At 35.9% G+C, this 23108-nt stretch overlaps 1 protein-coding gene across 1 annotated transcript; it reads right to left on the bottom strand.

Annotated features, from left to right (window-relative positions):
• Window positions 1-3986: 3986 nt before the first annotated feature.
• Window positions 3987-19045, bottom strand: LOC117336158 (myomodulin neuropeptides 2-like). The gene is made up of 2 exons (XM_033896544.1): window positions 18838-19045; window positions 3987-5256 (listed from the first exon to the last, which is right to left on the bottom strand). The coding sequence occupies exons 1-2, from the start codon at window positions 18890-18892 to the stop codon at window positions 4292-4294; spliced, it is 1020 nt and encodes a 339-aa protein (XP_033752435.1). The 5' UTR covers window positions 18893-19045; the 3' UTR covers window positions 3987-4291.
• Window positions 19046-23108: the final 4063 nt, after the last annotated feature.

Raw genomic sequence — 23108 nt, 5'->3', positions numbered from 1 at the left:
TCCGACAGTGTTTACATATCCATGTCGATTCAAAACTTTAGCTATTGCCCCTAATGTCACGTCTTTCGTGACTATTAAAAAATAAACACCACTGGGTCTTCGTAAACTCTTTTGTTTCGGATTTTTACCGTTCTAACTAACTTACGTTTCCTATTCACATACGCTTTTTGCGATGAATTATTTAAACATTAAAAATCGCCCATACGTCCGTAACCTAAAATATGGTGAATTATTCATCATTTGCAACATATTTTGACTATTACTCAATGTATATTCTGAGATACTGCAGTATGTTTTACTTGTATAATTTTAACAGTTCTATTCTACACGGTTGCCTAGCTTTCTTTCTAGAACGAAACCTAACAATGCAGGTGATATGGTTTGCTTGTGGGGAGTGGGTAAGGTATATAAAAGACGGCGTGTCTTGAATGAAAACCATTGTGAAGTTACAGCGCGCGACACTGATGATAGCATTTCCTTATTCCTGTCATCCATGTTAAAACATCATAGAATTGACGAATAATTCAACATATTTTAGGTCCAGGACGTATGAGCGATGCAACAAAGGAACATGTGGGCATCTGGAAGTGCAATGTAGGCAAATATAAATATACAGAATTGCGCTTTCTTTGTTTTCTTTGTTGTGGAATCATTTTAAGTATATGGTAAAGTTCCACATCACTTCTTACTCTTCATGTCGATAGGGTATCCAACTTGACTTTTATTCCTCCAAACATTCTCAGCTGCTCTTGGTGCTAAAGTTAGGCTACTTTACCAATATGATGATCCACTTTAAGTAGACTCCTCTTGTGTCTGCAAATCAGACGGATGCCGTCTTAATAGCTTTCGACAAGGCCTTTGATTACAATGTAAACCGCAGCCTGCTTGTCAATGCACATCGTGAGTACCAGAAGAAGATCGACACATGAATCAAGAACCGTCAGTCGAGACATTCACACAGAGAGTACTCATTGCAGCAGGCATATACAGAGAAAAGCGTTTCCAGCATACTTGACTAGCTTGGGTGAGCTCCCTCAAAAAAAGGACGACATGATGCTCGTATAGTACTTCTATACACGATCGACCGAGGTTTAGTTGCAATAATTAATGACGAAAAAATGATACCACCTCGCTCATTCGGTATAAATGTTCATGACAAATCCTATCAGCTCTATACAAGCAGGATGTATGTCGAGAGGATGGTACCCAGGAGACTCGGACACCCTTCCGCCATCACCCTCACCGACTGGACGCCATGGAGCTCTGAGGTCCTTTGTTTCATCATACTTTACCACCTTTTACCCTACCATCCTACTATCCTACCATGTTTTCCATGATCTATATCCATATCAGAATTATCAACCAGTTGAAGATTTTGTTTACAAGCCAGAAGCCGCAATGCGATATTCTGACCGTGATCTCTCGTCTTCTCGGTAGATTAATGTTCAATTCTGATTTCAACCCTAAGTTGTTACACTTCGCAGTTGGTTATGCATTCAAAGGCTTTGTGAGATTTCACGAATATCACAATGTCTTAGAGAGATATTGACCTCGGATATGCATATTACACTTTGAATCAAACTGCATGATTATGATAAGTATAGCCACCATCATGATCTTGTGGAAACTATGGAATGGGCTAGAAAGTGCGACAGCTGTTTTTATTATGCATGGAAGTGTACTTTCTGTTTCTTTTGTTCTCAAACAGTTTCAGTTGAAGATTATGGGGAGGGTATCGCCCTGACAATCTCATCGAAAAGAACAATGTTTCCTTGTATCAAATGTCGTTCTACGTGTTCGAATATCTTGAGTATATGTGTGGTTTTGATGTCACAGTCCCAGTTTTACTTTGCAGATGTGGACATTAACGTCTTACTAGAAAAAAGTTACCAATTGAGATCCTGATGGCGATGTGATGTATTCCCGAAGTCTTTTACCCCATTCTCTCGAAACCATGTATGATGATTTTGCTCGCCAACAAGAGGCATCTTTCGTAAGGGAATCAAAATATTGCAACATTTCATTATATATATGAAAATAATCTGATGGAAGACCCTTCCATCTTGGTCATTTACTTCTTTGTTACGAAATATGCCCGGTATATTTCCTACCGTATTTGTTTGACAGTAATTTTATAATGAGGTAGTTTGTTAAAAGAGACTAGGAGTCAAAAGTTCAATAACGTAACTTCGAGACCGAACAGTATCCGAATATATCTAAAACTACAAAAAGGGTTCTTAGAAGTGTGAATAAAGGTTGGCTAGCCGAGCAAGCGAGTTGGCGATGTTTCTACGGACTGTTGCGACATTTGATAGTTTAACTGATTGTCAAAGAAGCCTATTTATTTTTGGTATGGCAATTAAAGCGTTTGCAGACAAGGATCAACTAATTAGATACAAATACAGCATTTTCTCATTTTACCTCTCTTGGGGATAGCGTTTCGCGAAAGTCAGTATGCTTTGTTTTGAAATTGATATGCTATTAAAGAGAAGGGACATTTCGATACTTTGGACAATTTGCAACATATCGTTCCTTTGTTTTCTGACAGTGGTTAAATTTGCTTTAACTACTTGACGTGATCTGCTGACCAAAATCTGTATGGAGAAGGTGTAAGGTCGTCTAATAAAAATGCTACAGCATGTGTATGAAATTAAAGTTGAAAGTTCCGGTACGGAGTGATAATAATTTTGAAGCACAATGGTATTTTAGCGTCGACTGCTTGTACACTATCATTCATTTTAGTGGTATATAATCTCTTGTTGATTCATTCCATTTTTCTTAACCGGCGACCAATCGGAGTTTCAAGTTTAGACTCGAATGTCGGTTTAACAATAAATGGCATCGATTTAAAAAATATATACATATGTCATGATCATTGATCAAGTTTCCAACAATTACGTACTGTTTTGATTTATGAATTAAAGTAACTCATTTTGGATATATTGCTATAGTTTAGTCTACATGTATTTAGATTTTATTGACGTCATTTTTGGATTTCAACACATTTGAGCCCTAGTATCCATGGCGATTTCTAGAAGAACATCAGATTTGCAGGATGCAGTGGTATATTCGTTTTTCTGTGTTTAATACTTCGTTTCCTATTCAATTATTTCAAAGCGCTTTCTGGGTTTTTTTTCTGTATAGATATCCCTGAAGTGTCATTGCAAGTTTTCAAATATCACTTGAAACTGGTTGAAATGAACGGTTGTGTAGCTTTCGTGTAACACGTCGAGCGAAAGCGTAATCTAATACTGTACAATAATGTACGATCATATCTGATGACAAACGGCTTCTGATCTTAATTTCTATTACATCATCAAATGTAATTTCCAACTTAACTGAAATATTGTGTGTCCGTTATCACGACCACTCCTCTCTGCGTGACATCGAGGATGACGTTGGCAGTAAGAAGTATTATGTGACCAGCTCGAGTGTCCTGTTACCGTGTATGTCTTTGTAATTTTAATGTCATGGCATAATCAAAGTGCCAATAATGACTTCATTATATATTGACCTTTTTTATTTTATATGACCTTACCAGTTGTGCGATATAACCCCAAACATACCTTTGGGAATTAACGAACGGCATTACGTGTCTATTTGATATTGCGAGGACGTTATACCCCGTACAAAACAAGTACAACCGAATGCTACATTCTAGATAACGTACGGAGTTTCAAATGAAATATGCCTCATATCATTGTAACACTGCTTAATACTTGACGCGAGTATGTGGTTGTTTCGTTGTGAAAATCGGGTAAAATTCATCTGAAAATGTTTGCGATTTAAATGTATATAACACATATTCTTCATCGTATTACGATTATTCATTGACGTCATGTAATAAAAGGTATGTTTTGTGTCAACCATCATCAGGTCGTTTCTGATTACGGTTCCCTGAAGACTCAATCGTTTAAACTTGATCAAGATATACAAATATCAAGACAAATTGTTTGGATCATGAATGAAATACTAAAATTCCAGGACTTTTGTTCATCATTGTATTTTCCAACGAGAGATAATATGAGCATAATGGGAGAATCTTTATACATATAAATGTCAAGATCATGTTTGATAAAAACAATCTGCATATGTAAACAATAAAACTAAACAAAAACAGGAGACACAGAAACGTTCAATTTGTTCAATAAATAAGTCGGCCCGTGGAGTTCTGAGTGAAAGAATCATTTATATAGTTCTTGTCTTTGAAATGAAAGTCATCACGATTTGTATATAAACACTACTGTACACAAGTCAAAAATATATGCTATCTGATATTAGTCCAACGTTATTATTTATATACATTTCTTCCCAGTCTGAGCATATGCATGCCACGTGTTTCCATATTGTGTTCTGACTGTGATCCGCTATTATCAGTGTCCTTTTTACCCAATCGCATCATACTTAATGACCTTTTCCCTTCATCATGACGCTTGCCAAGACGAAGCATGCGCAAACGTTTCCCAAGACGAAGCATGCCCAGAGATCGCTTTTCGTCGCCTTTATTGGCTTCTTGTTGGAGTTCACTTCTGCCCAGTCTGAGCATGCTCATTGGTCGTTTTCCGAGTCGCAACATGTTCATCCCGCGTCCAAGTCTCAGCATGTGCATCCCGCGTTTGTCGGCCTCGTTGGTCTCCTCAGAATCCTTCACTGGATCTAATGTGTAAACGTATTCGTACATGTCTTCACGTCCCAGTCGCGGAAGAGGCAAGGCGCGCTCACCCCCGTAAAGAATGCGTCCAAACCTAGGTAGCGGTAGTGCTTTTTCTTCTTCGGATTTCTCTTCTTCCACGTCTTGGATATAATTGTCTTTCTCTGTGTCGTCACTTTTTTCTTGATCATCTGTGGTGGAACGCCTAAAACGCCCTGGACGCGGTGCCAGGCGAATTTGTCTAGGTGACTCATCGTCGAGATCGTAGATACCTTCGGAGTCATCGGAACTTATCCTTTCGGATCCGATATGATCCAACAGCCACTGTAGCTCAGCGTCCTCGCGATCCTCGCGACCGTATCTTGGAAGGGGAACCTGTCTACGATGGTTAAACTTGTCCCCGAGAACTGACACTAATAGGTATTTAAGTTCGTCTGAGCTGAGAGTGTCCAGTGAGCGCCCTAGTCTCAACATTGGCATACTACGTTTGCCTAGACGCAGCATCTGAAGACCACGTCCTAATCTCAACATACTGAGTCCACCTCGCCGTACTCTGTTAAGCGGGGATCCATTTTCTTCTGCTGTGTTGTCATCATCTGTTGAACCTAGAAAATATAATAAGGAAAAGAGAATTAGTCATTTATTGAAAGTTAAATATGAAATAAAAAGAAAAATGGAAATATTTGCATCATTCAATAGCCCTGGACAATTAAAGCCGAATAAAAGTTACACATTTCAAGACGCGCCATAAAATGTTTTATCACTTGAAAACCGGGAGTTAAACTAGACATTTCGAACCACCATAAACAAATGAGCTTCGTATATCAACTTGATAACATATCTAGAAACAGTTGACAAAGCGCGCAAACATTTATTTAATGGATAAACAGCAATAACACTTTGTCAAAAGGAAAAGCGTTTTGTATCGATAATAACACGAATGGGGAAACAGTTGGAAGAGCTTTTCTGCCAGACAACATTGCCACGCAGCTGAACGGAGCAGCTACCGCGCAACACGTCAATGGTTGTACTATTGGGATGACGGAGTGCTTTTGACTGGTCGGAAGGTTAGGAGGGTTGTAAGATAAAGTTTGCTGCCAATGAAATGATCGTTTGTCACAGAGCTTGTGTAAAGTTTGGCGTCTATACAAGTTTGTCTGTAAACACGAAGTGCGGAATTATGTACTTAGTGTCTGGATGAACTGATGTGATCCAGCGGGTCTCGGCTAATTATTCCCAATCGATTCATACATGAAAAGGAGTGCGAAAGAAAAGGATTGGTAGTTTGTCCTTTTTGCTATCTTTCATAGCATCACTGCTCGTCCTGAACAATTAAACGCTTCCGTACCAAAATGAAGTCAAAGAATGTTAGAATGTCAATAGCACTAATTTAGAATGTTACGTTATATCAAGTTAGTTTCTATATGAATTTGGGGAAAATGTTTTGTTTAAGTTCAATCATAGACTATTTTCTGTTATATATAAAGACTTTTCAATAGGCTGCTTATGACATGCATATATATATACACACATATAATATATTTTGACAAAAAAAACAACAAAAAACAATGGACTTGGTCAAATTGGTTTTACCACCAAACATCACAAACACACCCTAAGCTCAAAACATAAACAACCCACGGCTGATAGAGGTATCCTTTTGGTAGAGCAATCGGTTAAATGGTTATTTCCTGAGATATAAGCGACACAATAAAACACGTGTTTCACGCTTGTCATTGACGAAGCCAATAATGTGATTTTAGCTGATTGCATGCAGAAATATGACAATACCACAAGCGACCTGTCACCGGAAACAGATTCGCGTATCTAAGCATGTAAAGGGATCGCATAATCAGAAAAGCGGAGAAATTCGGGCTAATCTTTCAAACAAATCTATTATTTAAAATAAATTAGATAAAGTAGTGACGCGGAAATGTTTTATCAATAACCATTTGGTGACGGACGTGTTCCATATTACTGATATATTCAGATATATTACAGTCGAACCCGATTCCGCAATATCAAAGATTGATATTGTAATGTTTGAAGTTTAACACTTCACTGAATATTCATATCTAAACGTTTTGTTTTCTATAAATCAATAGCACGCTGGATCTGATATACATATTAGAATAAATGGAAATTTGATAAATATTTAAGAGAACTCGAAATTGGAATTCCGTCGCACTCATAGTACACAGCGAGGTACCAGTTCAGCTTTCGCTGACGCAGAGAAAAAAGTGTTAATATTTTATCAGTTCTGGTTGACGCGAAACCTTGTGCCGACTTACGCACTACAGATTTTCATCTATTTCTGGACGAGAAAGTCTTAACTTACAAAAAAGGTCTCCTAAGGGTTATTGTAATCATCTTTAAGTCAAGGTTAGTCATCTAGAATTGAATCAGAATGTCCGCTGGTGAAATCTTATTCTATTACTGATGTATTATATACGTAGAAATGCCTTCTTCACATATTGGCTAACACCCACACTCTTCAAAAAATCTTTGAATTTTACATTCGATTATGATATACACGGTTATACATAATGAATATTGATTTCTGAAAGAAAATTATCTAATACTTTGCTTTAAGACAACATAGGTCTAACTGTGAAATCATATTTTATAATTGCTACTTAACAGTTCTATCGGATCAAGTTTTCACATTTTTGGGCCTTATTTTATTTCACTATAGTTTTTACTATATCTTGTTATCGCTTGCTTTTGTTGATATTGTTTTTAGTATTTTCTTTGACATAAATAAACAAAAAATACATAAAGAGAATAAATATCTAAAAACAAAAGAAAAACTAGAATGGATTCGATTCCTTCACAAATACCGCAAACTTTATCAAAAATATGTCAATATTCAACAATCAAACAGTTCGCAAGATATATAGATATTCAACCTAAAGAGTCTAAAGCAACCCGTATTAGGATGATACCGGCGTCTCTTGTCATTTCGGGTGCTATTACTGAAAAAATAACAGATTTCTCACAGCTGAAAAATGCATTTGTATCTCTGAACTATCTGAATTATTCCTGGGTGTGCATAGCCGTGATACATATAGACATACTATATCAAATTGGTGTTAATGCTTCAGTATGTAACTTTGACACTAAAATGTTATCTACAGATGCGCAAGGGGAGACAATCAATAAAACGGTGCATTCGATGAGGATACTGCTAATGTTTTGCAAGCGATTTATTGCATTTCGAGGCAACATGTTAAAAATTTAAAAAAAAAACAAAAAAAAACACATCAATATCTGTTGTTTACGGTTACTGATGAAATATTCGATCGCGTACAAGCAATTGATTTGTCTGTTCACTGAGAAAGTTGTTGAAGACCAACAAACGCCATAATAACTCTCTTGTTCACTTTATGGAATAGAACGCGCCAGGCAATGACCAGGTAAGCAACCCATAAGCCCATAAACTTCATCCAGATGACTTTTAATGGCACCCCCGCCCCGACGTGTTACGAGATAATTGCTCATAAAACAATGTCATCTTAATTTCTTTGGAGGTTTTGGCAAACAATCACAGGTGTTTTAACTGTATTTTCTCCCAGGGCCGGGCGCTGCGCGTTCCCAACCAGCCCGCGGTGACGTAAAATTAAGTCGTTATGAGTTATGTACATGTTTATACGTTTTGTGAACGCTACGGATATAGAAGACCATAAAAAGTCGTGGAACTCTGAACGCTTGAAGCGTATGGATTACCTGTTGAATTAGATTAACGGGGTGTCCATTCATAAAATTGTGATTTTATGTTGGTACATAAACAGGATTGATAGATACAAATCCAAAGCGTTCATGTCACGTGAGGAAATATGAAAATATTAATTTTCAATAAAGCTTTAAACTTTTTTTTACTCTGACTTGTTTGAAATTCTAGTCAATGTGACATTGATTTTTTGATCAGCATAACTGGGCCAAGGTTCGACGGGATCGGTTATTACCGGAAGTTGCGTTCTTCAGGTTTTACCGTTTGTGTGTCAATCTAGAGTAATAGGACAGTGTGATGGTTTCATGGGTTATTGACTGGTAAAACCACTGGCTTCAAACAGACCCCCCAAATCGTTCCTATTTTATAGGTGAGTAATATAGCATCCACTACTTCCTGTCCAATCGAAAGTGTTTGAAATTGTTCAGCAACCTCTCTTTATGTCACGTGACAGTTACGCACATCCTTTTTAATGTATGTTTCTGACAACATCAGTTCTTTCTGCGATATAGCTATAATTTTCTGAGAACGTTCGCTCTTTTTCTTTTTCTTTTTTTTCTACTTATTTTTTGTTTGTTTGCTATATAGCTTTGGTTTTCTGAGAATATCATTTCTTATTTTTCTTCTCTTTTTTTTCTTTTGTGATTTTTTACGATATAGCTCTGATTTATTAGATAGTCCCCATGTGACTTATATCACATCAAATCGTCAACAAATATGTAGAATAATAGGTTAACATACGTTGGATTGGATTCATCTAAAATTATTGTATGCTTAACCGCTGTGTTATCAAATATGATGCAAATATACAGCTTTACACAATTGTTTAATGTTGATATGAATTTGATTCCCATGTTTATTGTATTAAGTTAAAAACCATCAAAGGATAGCTCTCTTCCTGTCAATGTTCGTACACTTCAATGTTGATTTAGCGTAAACAGCACTTTAGTTAAGAGTCGGACTCAATTCCATACCAGTTCACTAACTGCACGCAAAAATCAAACACTAGAACGGATCGAATCGCCTCGATGTCTAACCGAGTAAAAATATTTTTTATTTACATTGCACTTAGATATAGTTATATTAGCTTTTAACGATTTTTTTTTCAATTAAATCTTAATTTCATTTCAATTTAGCTGTATCCTCATTTTCCGGATTCGTGTACCCGTGTTACATATTTCGGTATTATACTCTGTTCTAGTGGCTAAGCACTAGTTGTGTCGGTACGTGACAGGTACCAATTTAATTGAGTCCGGCACTTCTATGATGTCCGCTGTACATATGACCACTGTGATAATGGGTAGCTTCTATCCATCAGCATTAATATTAATATCTACTTTACCTTAATTCCATAATAAGTTAATACCCAGGCTAGCAGCACAAGTGCCGGAAGTGAGAAAAGAATCCTATTCAAAGGTAGGATAATGGCAGAGTAGAATGTAGTATCTGAAGAGAAGGCGGACAAAGAACTGCGGATTTTACTGATTGACGGCCGTGGTTATTATTATCACGTGACAAGCTATAACAATGCACTTGACTGCCCACGACTCTTACCTGAAATGTCTAAATCTGAAATGATTACTAAATACAATCTGTACACACAGCTGTGTCGGATATCAACGTCATTTATGAACATGTAACATCTAGGTTGACATATAATTTCCCTGATTTACACCACAACACGTACATTAATATATGGAATAAGTCATTAATTTGGTCATAATTACTTAACAGTGTACTCTTTACTATGCAGTCGGCAAACACCAAAATAAGTCAAGACAATTTTATTTATTTATTTATTTTATAGCTCCTAAGACTGACGTCAGATTACATGTAACGTGAATGAAATGGAAAAAAAAGATACGAAAAAAAATATACCGTGAAAGATTAAAGACATCACCTTAAGACAATTACACAGGCTTAATTGATAGGAGATTTCAGTTTTTAGAAAATAGAAATGGTTCAAAAGGGTTTCTTTACATCAAAGTCACTTAGCATTATACGATACCTAAATCCTACAATCGTATATAAAACGATGAACGATATTGTATATATCACTTTATATGCGCTTGACAGCATATCCGGAAATTCCAATGTCGGCTTGATACAAGATCTAAGTTCCCAATAAGAAGTATGAAAGGAAGATGAAAACATTATAATGACAGTAAATATTTGGTTGACCAGGGAAGATGAAACGCTTGAAACGATTGCTGTCTGTTACCTATCTTGTACGGGGCTAAGTAGGGGAATCGTATAAACGCTTGGATATAGGATTTGTTTAAAACACAACTGTAAAGGTCAATAACTCCCTCTATCTTCAGCAACCTAGATACCTGGTTACCCAATATGGCTCAACACCCACACCAAAAACAAACAACGACGCCCTCTAGTGGAATACAAACAGTGTTCCGGCAACCACGCCGTATATTTAAACAGAAGGCAAAAACATAATGATAAGATTGTGTCAATACATAATTAAAGTAAACAGCGTGGGTATTATCTTCTCACAGGTCTGGCGTGTAAATTCCCAAAATTAAAAACACACATATTTTGTTTCAAGCAACGGTGGCACTTTGCGCTATAAATACGATCTGTTTGCCTAACAATGTTAACATTCAATTAATTTCAGCCTTTCAAACCTTCTAAGCAATAAATCTATTCAAATCGGCTAGTTTCTCGTGTTCTGTTTTCCTTGTACCTCGAACCTGACGTCCCCGTATTTAATATAATGACTGTAAGAGGTCAAACATTTCGTGTTCGTTTGTCATCTGAGCTCAATTTATACGACATGGTTAACGATTTATTGATTACATGTAATTACTCTCAAACGAAATAGGAGAAGTTCGCCGAAATTAAGCAATGACAAAAGAAAAAAAAAGGACAAAGAAAAAGATAAATAAATCAACAGAACAACTTGTTTGTCTATTTCCGGTTATGATTCATTCTGGTCTTGCTGAAGTACATGTAACCCACTCTTTTTTTTTTTTTTTTTTTTGGCCTTTTACCAAATTGATGGTGTTGCATAATAATGGCCAAATCAACACAACATCCACCAACAGTCCCGTTAACGAACTATGTATTACGGCTTCCGGTAATACAGAAGATTTAACAAGGTGACACGTCACTAAGGTATACGGGTTTCATGTCTCTGACGACGACAATTCCGGGGCCCACTAATGCCGCAAGGGACACGTGACCTATAGTACGGAACTGGCCATCGAACTCGATCATAAATCAATGTTTTTTTTTTCTTTGATGGGTAAAATTATCTGAAAGTGCCCCAAAGACACAATTATTAATTGATCAGTCTAATGTGTATAATGACGGCCATTCGTGCCCTCTCGGACCGTAACCAGTCGGGCACTACATAAAACTGTGTTGAAGCTTCCGGCGAACAATCGCCGACTACAGTGTCATTGTCACCGACACGCTTGTCAGTCTCCCAGACGTGACATATCATGGTGTAACACAAGCAAAGCTCACTTAAAAATTACATATTTACATTTTGTTTTTAAAAATGAAAGCCTCTTCAAGGTTGTTCATTTCTTTATATAACAAAAGAATTTTTATACAACAGCTAATGCGAGCGTTTGATGATTCTCGGAATCACCTTTTGGCAAAGCTTTAATGTAATATAGCAACATCTCTATATAAACTTACGATAAGAAGTATTGGCGCACCATTTTTTTTTAATTTTTTTTTTGCATTAAAGGCATTTTTCCTTACGAATACAATGGAAAAATTGTGATTGTGGACCTGCAATCAATCTGCATCTATATTGAAGATGATTGGGTGTTTCATCCAGAATAAATGATTCTCATTTAAACAAAGAGAGCGCTATTCTTCTCATATAATGATACTTAATCTTACTACAAATATATGTATATACAATATGTAACTTCGTAACATTAGTAAATCTGATTGCTGGGCTATCTAATATCATCCTGTACTGGTAATGTAATAGCAAGCCCAAACAAAAACACGAATTGCTATATATATATTCTATAACATAATCCAATATCGTCCTGGTCTTGTCATCCATGAAAGAATTACCGAGAAGTTGACAAGATTAGCAAGGAGAGAACAGTAAGCAAACTGCACCACCCTGGAAGTTCGGAAGGTCAGGGCCAATTTTTCAGCTGTGGCAATTGATACTACGGCACACGCTTTGATTAATGATAATCTATTATCGCTGTCAAAATAATTAAGAAAAAATACTGCTCCTTGTAGATATATAAGTGATATTTTCTTTGATTTCCAAATGAAATCCGAAAGATCAAGATTTTTAGACTTGTAAGTACAAATATAGGAATTGACCGGATATTTTGATGATATCAAGTTAAACATTTTTATTTATAAAAAAAAAAAAAAAAAATGCGCCAATCAACTATCTTAAGAGCTGTATTAAAAAGAAAAGTAAAACAAAAACTGTTGTACATTTGACAAATAACTATTGAATAAGTTTTTAAAATTAATCATTGCTTGTTATTTGTATTTGTCGAAAATAGAATGAATTACAGGCCATAAAAACTTGTTGTTTTAACAACAAGATAAAATATCTTTGCTTTTCTGTTGGAACGCGCGACGGTATTTAACTCGACTGGAGATAGGTTCGAACTAATTAGGGCAATCGATGATTGGACAAATGATTAACGTGCCGATACTGCGAGGTTTGAGCCGAAGCACGGTAGCTTATGTGCTATGTCTTGTGCCCGGCCTATGACGACTGGTTATTTATCTGATTTCGAGAGTTCCGTACCAATGGCTTTCTCGGACCCCGTCCTGTTTCTGCCGATAAATCAGTCCTTATCGCAAATATCTTTCCTTTCAATGAACTCGCTTCCGCTAAGAATTGGTTCGATTACTGATCCAAAGTGTTTATCTGAAACTAAGACTGCTTTTCCGCTCGAATTTGAATCATTTGACGTCACAAACAAGCGATGTATAATATGAAAGATTGACATTCAACGTGCCAATAGTCAGTTGTGTTCCGGATTTTAGAGCTTGGTCCGGATCTGATTTTGTATTTTGGTGTGTTTATTTCCTGTTCCTTTTTATTTTGCTTAAGCCGATTTGTTTCTTGTTTCCATTTAAAGTGATTCATATTGATATTAATAATCAGAGGTATCATAAAGCGATTTATTACAACCTCTCTTTTTTGGTTAACCATTGCTATTTTCAGTGTTAATTTTCCATTTAAAGTATATTACAGAAAATAAATAAAAACAATAATAAAAAATAAACATTACAATAACACACTTTATTACTTTTTATTATCTACTAGCAACCTTAACAGGTTCTCGTTTTTATCTTGCTATTTGCTGCGACAGCGGCAAAAGGACTCATTATTGTTGCATAAAAACAGCCCTTTAATTATCTTTTAAAGGGAGTTCAAAGGCTATGGTAACTATTATTTAGGAATCTGAATGCTCTAACATTCCTTTGTAGCTCTTTGCTAAACAATCTGGTATGTATTGTCGTGAAATTGAGCGCGTAACAATGTTCGTTTGTCTGATCCTTTACAGACGACTAGTTAAATAAGAGAAACAGAAAATCACGAAATGGTGTGGAGGACTGCCTATTTCTAAGTTCATTTATCACTCATGATATGAAATTCTGTATATTTTCCGGTATCATAACCTACATCATTTGAGTCTGGTTGTAAATCAGCAGCATTCGCATGCTAAAAGGTTAGAAAATTTTACGCCCAAGAGTGCACTATTTTTGGATACTTTGGGGACAATGGCCCTCACAGACAAACATTTAGTTTGACTAGGTAACAAAATAACGCTAGAATCCTGTGAATTCTGCTCAGTCTTTGGCCTATTATGTCGTATTCAGCAGCATGATTCTTTCTATGAAAACGTATCTTTCATGTTGTCTAATATGAAGTCAGTAGACCCAGGTTATGTAATAAGTGGTAATATAGATAAGGAATAATATACAATACTCAAGGTAGTCGCCTTTGACATTTTGTCTTGATCTGCTAACTGGCTGGAGTGCCTCTTGTCGCTTAGGCGCAATCCACCACGCCATCGAAACAGGACAACGATCCGATAATTACATCTAATTGGCCATTTCTTATCTTTGGCTGCTAAGACTAGATTTTGATGCTCCAGCATGATTGAACTAATACACTTTTATGCATGTTTAGAAGAGGAAAGCCGAGAAGTAGATAGCTTATTGAACTTCTATAAACGGCATTAACGTCACTAGTATTGCTTTGCGCGTGTCCGACCGTGCAGATGCTCGTACATCATACTGGCGTTGTGCCACCCGGAAAATAGTTTTTGACTTCAGTAAGTACATTCAAGTGTCGAATTGACTGGCTTTTAAAAGCTTATAAAGAATGTTGATTTATCTAAAAACGTTCAATCAGAATTTGACTGAGCACTATTGCCTACTCATCCAGTTATTGCTTGGCGATTTACTCTGATGGGTGTTGTGGCAATTTGCCCCTTTTTGGGACACATACAATAATGTACCTAACCCCTACAGCGGTATAGCTAGTGTTTCATTGTCCGTGCACGTGGATTTGCTTTGATAACACCACATTTTACCTTTATTGTCTAATTCTTATGCTCGTCATTCAGATTATTCATAGGATTTCAAGTCTTTTACGGTTAAAGTGTTAATCAAATCCCATACAATGCCCAATTAGTCTATTAAACGTTCATCAGAACACCAGAAAAATGGACAGGGATGTAATAATAAAAGTCGATGATAATACGCATGAAATAGAATATATTGAATATAGGTCATTAACATGATATCTGATTCTCTAGCTCTCCGTTGAGCATTTGACAGCTCTCGTGACGGTTGGCTTCCGATAGTTGAATACCGGATTTCATCCATTGGGGGTCTATTAGAGAGATATATTCAAAAGGGCGTAAACCAAAGAGTTTATCGGAAACGATTTAGGACATTTTAATACCTCTTGTCGAGAAGCTGTTACGAGAACAGCATGACATAAAATAATTTTTCAGGGCGCATCATATTTTAACTAATAGCCACCTGAGGATTTTTAATAAAGGCATTATATTTATGACTTTATTGTTTTGATATACAGTTTGTTTTTATCCAGCCATGTAAGTTGAAGGGCTGTCAATGGTTTAATAGGTCAAATAAATAAATCCACTAAACACGCGCTATACACTTTTGTGCCAGTTATACGATATCTGTATGGCGTTTTAGTATTTGTCGTACTAAGAGAGCAGAAACGTATTTATTATCTTGTACTGCTATTTGCAATTGAAACGGAAGCGAGATTATGTTTGTGACATCAAACAGATTTACAGATAATGGATTTTTTTCTGATTTATTTTGTGAACGTCATAAATATGGCAATCAGAAAAATATGAACAGTAATCGTTGTCATTAACTAAAGGATAATTAAAGTATGTATTACTTATGTTGGACTGATACACTAGCTTCTTAAACTAAATGGAAATAACATATAGGAATTTAAACACTATAATTGGCTATGACAAGGCAAAAGTTCCTCATCTATGAACCATTCGTCTAAAACTGATGTCTAGCAGTGTGTAAACAAAGTCTACAAATGCCGGTTGACACTAGGATACAAGAAATAATTGGGGGTGTAGTACATGCGAACGCTGCAGCAGCCGAACAAAAACCTAATTCCCATAACGATCATCTTACCAGACGAAACCATTTATTAAACCCCTTCACAGTATATTTAATGAAGAAAGAGATTCATGATCTCAAAGGAACAATCACGAGAACAGTTTCCGTAAGTCAAAGGAAATATTGACCGCGTAAGATGGCTCACGGAATGTATCGAAGTGATATCAGTGTTTCGCATTTGATTGAAATTCCAATGAAGGCTGCACAATCAGAGATAATTCTTTTGGTCGACTTTGAAATGATGAAACAATGCCAATTGATTATATCATATCTATGTTATCAGATTAAAGCCTTAACGTTTACATAATTTAGTATTTGTTGTTGTAATACTTTACTTTAATACCGTTGGGATTACTTTAAACAATCTGAAACATAACATAAATTGTCACCAATGTTTTCTGATTTGTAAGATCCAGCTCTAGAAAATAAAAAAAGGTCAACTGATATTGTGGAATTATCATTAAAACGACAAAAAATATATAGCGACTGAGGAAATGAGTCCTAAAGAAAAAGATAAATGAACACAGTTGAAAGTACCCCAAAATTCAAATAAAATAGTATTTTATTATCTGCCCAATACTATTATTGCTCCGACACTTAAGTAGGACTTCTATGCTAATATCGATATGCTTTTACCTCGCAGTTATACAATGAAATTAGGGTGCAGAATATGAGTAAGAGAAGAGGTTATATATACGGGTAAAAGTATTAGCATGTTAACTTCCAGTTCTCTTTATATACATTATCGGACAGTTCATACACCCTTAAGTTTCCTTCTTAAACGTCTAAGCGAAGTTTTTTTTATATATATCTATAAAACGTCTTTAGCTAAACACTTGAGAATGATAGAGCCCATATGTAGACATGAAAATGCCATCGCTAGGAAAATAAAGAAAACATTTTCACAAGTAATTAACAGCAATTGCTTATGTGTGTACTTTACGGAAGATGATAGGAATCTGTGTCTGACAGACGCTTATCCTGACCAGGATGCGTGGAAATGTCAATCGCAGAAAACATCTTAACGCCCTGATTATGTACATACAAATACCTATTATCCAACAATGATGTGCTTTTCCAGACAAAAGTGTATGCTTAATAAACAAATACATGCATTGTTTTAATCCTGTTATCCGGTTAGCTATGATTATCTAGAATAAATTGAGTTTGAACACCACTAAAGTGAACGATTTCTGTAGCGTGTGGGGATAATTGGTTTATGTGCATGCTGCTGACAACAAAGTAAATTCTGAAATAATAAGATTGTATATTTCGATTTTTATCTCCCATCTGGCTTGAAATTGCGTAAAGTTAAAGGGACATTGCTTTGTAATGCCAATTTACCGAGTACTAACATAGTTTTAAGTCTTTTCATGGGTCCATAAGCTAGCTGTATAGTTTGCAGTAACTATGTTATTGATTCCGTATAACACGGTGAACACTTTTAATCTAAATCGGAGAAATGTCTACTAAATCTAATTCCTTAAAAACTTGCTTCGAATAGTGGTAATAAAAAGATCTGTATGATGTTTTGTCAAATATGTGTATAAAAATGCTTTATGCTTCGTAATCTAATCAGGAACCATTGCGATCTCCATCCATTATGCACTTTCAGCTTCATATTTTCAATAGCAGAACAATATGGACATCGAGTCAAATTTCATCATTTTTAGCGCCTATGTACTTTCTACAACATTTGAATTCTTCCATATGCCCTAATCAAAACGCAACGCCAGATTCTATAAATTTCCAGTTTTTACACATGATTGTTTTACGAACTAAAATGAATGAACGAAAATCAAATTAGTCCTTTAACTTTTGCCAATTTTATCATTTTAACAAGGAGAAATGCTTTGAAATAGACATAAATCTCCTTTGACAGAGCTCCACGAAATTGCGATGAGCATTTGTACGAGGAGTCAATATCGCTTCGCTAGCGAGGCGTGGGACCGACTTTGGATAGCAAGTGATACCGCCGCATTACGTCATCGCCAGTCTGTTACCCAGACTGTTACGACACTTAGGCCATCCTTCTCTCACCTTCAAAGACAACATTTTATTGGAGTCCTTCGGTTTACAACTGTCTATTTTACAATATCCAAAGACCTTAAGGTATTTCATTACAATTTGTCAATACCCGACATCCAGCTAGCTAACGTTATATGGTAGTTACATAAAGCTACCCTGATATCTTTATTACTTGAAGCAATCCTTTTCATGATCCATTGACTTTTAGATATACACATTACTTATGGAATAAATAACGTTAACGTTTTTTTTCTTAACTACTGCTCTCTGGCGATATCTTAATAGACATTAAAACTGTATCGCTAGCTGAACGACTTTTCTCTAAATTTATTTGATTAAAACTTATGTCACACCTGGTTAAAGAAATTTAGAACAATTTCAATATTTTTTGTTTTGTCTTAAGATATAGGATTATTATGCTGTCATTATATTTTCCGAAATCAGATTTCATAGAAAGTAAAATTATGCGTTGATACTTTATACTAAATAGGTGTTGTGTGTTAAGTACGATTATACCACTGTTCTGTGTATACTACTGTTGACACGTAGGTTGAATTATCATAAAGGAATCTAAAATAGTATTTGTTGAGAGAAGATAGTGCCTAGTGTTCTACTGACACGTAGTTTATGCGTAGATGTTAAAAAAAAAAGATTTTATCAGACAGTATCTATTGCAAAAAAAGCGAAAGCAGTGGTAATGCTTTTTGTCTCCCAAATACAAATTCATATTTGAAGTATAATTACACTTATTTTAAACATATGCATATTGTAGATGACTTACCTGTTATTAGATGATGGCACTGAAGTAGCAGTAATATAGGTAAAATGTATTTCATCCTAGTCTCTAATTCACACACCAGCTATCCAAAGGTTCACTTATTGGATAGACCGTCAACCAATGTCCAGTAGATTAAGCGGTGGCTGTAGTCGATTGTTCACTGATGCTGCTGCTCGCTTGCCGTTTACCACCTTTGTCGCTGTAACGGGTGAACGCGCTCTTATATCGTAGCTGTGACGGAAAGTGACGCCAAACGTCCAACCGTAGAATCATTGATCTGCGATTATCTCTTTTGTCGCTGAAATCTCTATTCTGATAAGACACGCCCCTCTTAGCGACGAAATCAGCTGCCGTATCCAATCACTGGCGTACAGAAACAGGCATTATCCTCAAACTGCGTTTCCCTTGGGCCCTACCCTTGAATACATGGAGAATGACAATGATCATATTTCATGATCGTCTCCCACTCGAGTACATTGAATTAAGGTGTACTTGTACGTGTGGGGGCCATTCTTTTAGGGTAGTATACAAGGTTTTATTGTTCGTAATCTATATTTCTGTGATTCAGGATCAGGGTAGTGTCGTTTTGCCGCAGGACGTATTCTGGTTGAATTGGACATTTTCTAAAACATGATATGTCAGTGTTTTGTTATTTTACAAGATTTTGTGTAAAACATTTTTTGAAATGAAGCCTGATTGTTACATTTGTGATATCAACTTTGTGTTATATCTGTGTGGAAACTGGCCTAAGGTATTTTGTGATTTTAGTTTATCCTGTTCTTGCTGTGTCGTTACCAACGTATCCGTCATTATTGCTGGAAAAATTGTTGAGCAGAGCATTTACTTAATATTTTACTTTTTACAATATTTTACTTTTTACTAACAATGCCATCCCTATGGCAATGTATATATGCATCATGTGCAAATGTATCATCTTTATTGAGACAACATGCAGTTCATGTTTATACGGCCGGTACATGGCACGTGTATGTCATTTCAAAGGTAGCTATGTATTTCATCTATTTTTGTGACGTCACAAACAGGGTAAGCGTGGGTAGGTACACCATTAACAACTATACGTTGATAACATGGACTAATTTGAATTTTTCAAAATATAATTTTGATTCGAATAGAGAGTAATGTCAAAACATAGATTAAGTGTGATTATAGGGACGTTATGATCACAATGGCTCCTTTTGAAAAGATATATCTACTCTTCATATACCAGTGAATTGATAGCGACAATGTGATACTCATTAGCCCTTGTACTGCAGGTTTTTGCGAGGTGGTTGTATATATTTCAAATTATCAGAGACAATTCGTGATATCAAAATATGATTCCCGATGTATATTTCAATGGAATTGGATCAATATGTGAATTTTGTAATTCATTATCAAAACTAAATACTTTTTTTTTTCAAATTTCTATACGTCTTCCTTTTTCCATACTGCAGTGTTTAAGATAAATCACAATTATCGGCGGCGTTACTAAGAAGGCATGCTGTGCAATTTAACGGTAAAATTGCGTAAACAAATGATCGATACCTAACGAACTAAGGTTAACATCTGATAACTCAAACACCGCCTATTCCTCGAACTATTGACATGGTCTCTAGGTGTTCAAGTTAGCGAGATTATACTGAGTATTTGTTTAAGTTAGAAATAACCGTGATTTTCATTAATTTATTGTGTTTGAAGGTTTCTTACAATAGTTTAATCATTTAAGTGACAGTGCTGTCCGTTCTTTGTACCAGTGAATAAATGCTCGACCGTTTTACCTTTTTAAACACCAAAGTAGAATTTGCTTAGATTCCTATCTTCAAAAATTCATGGCATGGTCCTGTTTTGGTTCTGATCAATATGAAGTGGTATTTGTGTTTCATTCCTAAAATAATGTTATATGTCCAAACTGGACACTGGTCAAAGAGCAATACCTAATTACATATCGATTCTGGATTTTTCTTTCGCCTGAGCGTGCAATGAAAAATGACTCAAGCGTTGGAGGGAACGCTTGAAGTTTGTAGAATCTTTTAATTCACGTTTGATTTTGATGGGGATTCAACAAGTGTCAATCCTTTCCTTATATATGTCCGTTTGTTACATCATGTGTGGAGTTCGTGAGGTCGATTAAGCACTCTATATTGATATGCTCTGCTATGAAGGGTCATCTAAATACGAGGGTTGGTTGATATGTCGTGAGCCTCGTCTTGAAGGAGGTACTCAAGGATGTTCTTTTGAAGTCCTACTATTCTCTGAAATTCAGTGTTATTTTAACACTAGAGTACGAACCCATCTTCCGAAGTCGGAAAGTCATACCCCGGTGATCACGACCGTGTTGCCGAGAGGCGCCCGATGGCACATTTCAGGGTATATATTTGTACGGCTAGTGAATCGGTGAGTTGTGTTTTCAATGACTTCTAAATAAAGTGAGTTGTTTTATCGATGTTTATGTCAAGTTGTTAAACCATTCTTAGATGTCTTAGTGTGTACACAGTACATGTATGTTTCGCAATGGCTTTATCACCAAGCGACTAAGAGCTGGTGAAAACGAGGCTTCCGGGGTAAAGGTCACCACGACCGATTTCGTCAGTAATACCTACTACGGATGTAACTGATGCAGTTGTTGTAAAAGACGTTATGAACGTTTCAGACAGTGAAGACGAAAGGAAAATTAGGACAGAGGAGGAATATTCCGTAATCAGTGTTGCTACGGCCAGTGATTATTTACATGAGACAGGCCGTTTTCTGGAGTCTTAAAATGATACGTCAGATGCTTTTTAGTAATTTGTACACACGCGAAAATTTCGACAGAAAGTTATAATTTAATTTTGCTTGTAACAAGCATTTTCATTGGCTCAAAAAATTATGTTATCATCTCATAACATAAAAAAAATAAAAGGAACTGCTTTCAGTTATACCGGAAGTAGCGGAGTAATCGTTGTTCACGGGATTTTGTATTTATCGGTGTGTTTTTAAATATCTGGAGCAAAATAAACATGTTAAACTTAATGAAAATGTTTCTTATCGTTGTTAATTAAATTATAAGGGTTAACTGTAATATTTTTTTTACGTTATTGAGCAATAACACAAAAAACTGGGGTGTATTCAGAGTAAACCCCAGTTTTGTTGTGTTATTTAAGAAATAATTAACGATGATTCGTGTATTATTGCAGGATATACAACGAGGACGAGGATATTTTGCAATTAAATTAATAACGAAGGCCGCAGGCCTGAGTTATTAATTAAAATTGCAAAATATCCGAGTCCGAGTTGCATATCCTGCAACAATACACGAGTCAAAGTTGATTATTTCTATTCTACCATGTACTGTTTAGTTCTGAGATCGACTTCTTTCTAATAGAAAAACAGCAAAGAAACCCCGAGAAAACCTTGTGATTTATTTCTTGAGTATTACATTATTTGTTGATGAAATATACAGGCAATACAGTACTACGATCAAGAGCATCTTTCATATGGCATTGATTTTGAAAAGAAAAAAAAAGAAAAAAAAATGTGGGCCTCCGTAGGATTCGAACTCGCGTCGTGATAAAAATTAATGAAAGACTAACCCATTTTTTTTTTTTTTATCTTAAAAGTAAAATTTTAATATCCCATACATAGGGCCTCAGGGGTTGGGGCCCCTGAGGTTCCTCACAGTTCAAACATAAATAAACTAACCCATTAGCCCACTAGGCTATGGTGATCTTAAATAAAACGGGTGAATATTAGATATATAAAATTGTTACAGCCGTGACTCCCGACCGTGTATTAATGGCACGAGCGTGTATTATTGGAAAATAATACATGGTTTTAAACCAATCAAAACTGGCGTTGCATAGCAAACATGGTAGAATACTCAATAACGTAAAAAAATATTACAGTTAAACCTTAAATAACTGACTTAAAATAATTGCATCGATTTTAATGTTTTACTTGCATGTATTTGTATTTAAATATTTTCCATACAGCAATTTTTTTAGGAAAAAAAAACAACAATAAAATAGAACACGTAATACGAACTATCGATACAATGAACTGATTCAGTTGGTCCCCTGGGATTCGTTATAACCGTTTTTTATTGTACTGTGGAAATTACAAGGCTGGCATCTCCGCAAGGAACGAAACGGCACCCCACCACTCGTCAATCGACTCAAACTGACACGGCGGATACTATATACTACTGTCATCTAGAAACATCCATTTTTAACCTACCGTGTCACTCAATACGAATTGTTACATCCAAAACACAATAACACGTGAAAACATCCCCGAAT

Source organism: Pecten maximus, chromosome 10 (genome assembly GCF_902652985.1).
Source record: "Pecten maximus chromosome 10, xPecMax1.1, whole genome shotgun sequence".
NCBI lineage: Eukaryota > Metazoa > Mollusca > Bivalvia > Pectinida > Pectinidae > Pecten > Pecten maximus.
Note: the sequence above shows the minus strand (reverse complement) of the source record. Positions and strands in the feature narration are given on the sequence as shown.

Excerpts from the sequence above, each read along its gene's own strand:
- LOC117336158 (XM_033896544.1), bottom strand. The coding sequence starts at position 18,892 with ATGAAATACATTTTACCTATATTACTGCTACTTCAGTGCCATCATCTA. Across the intron at positions 5,257-18,837 it reads GTGCCATCATCTAATAACAG|GTTCAACAGATGATGACAAC; the intron begins GTAAGTCATCTA and ends TATATTTTCTAG.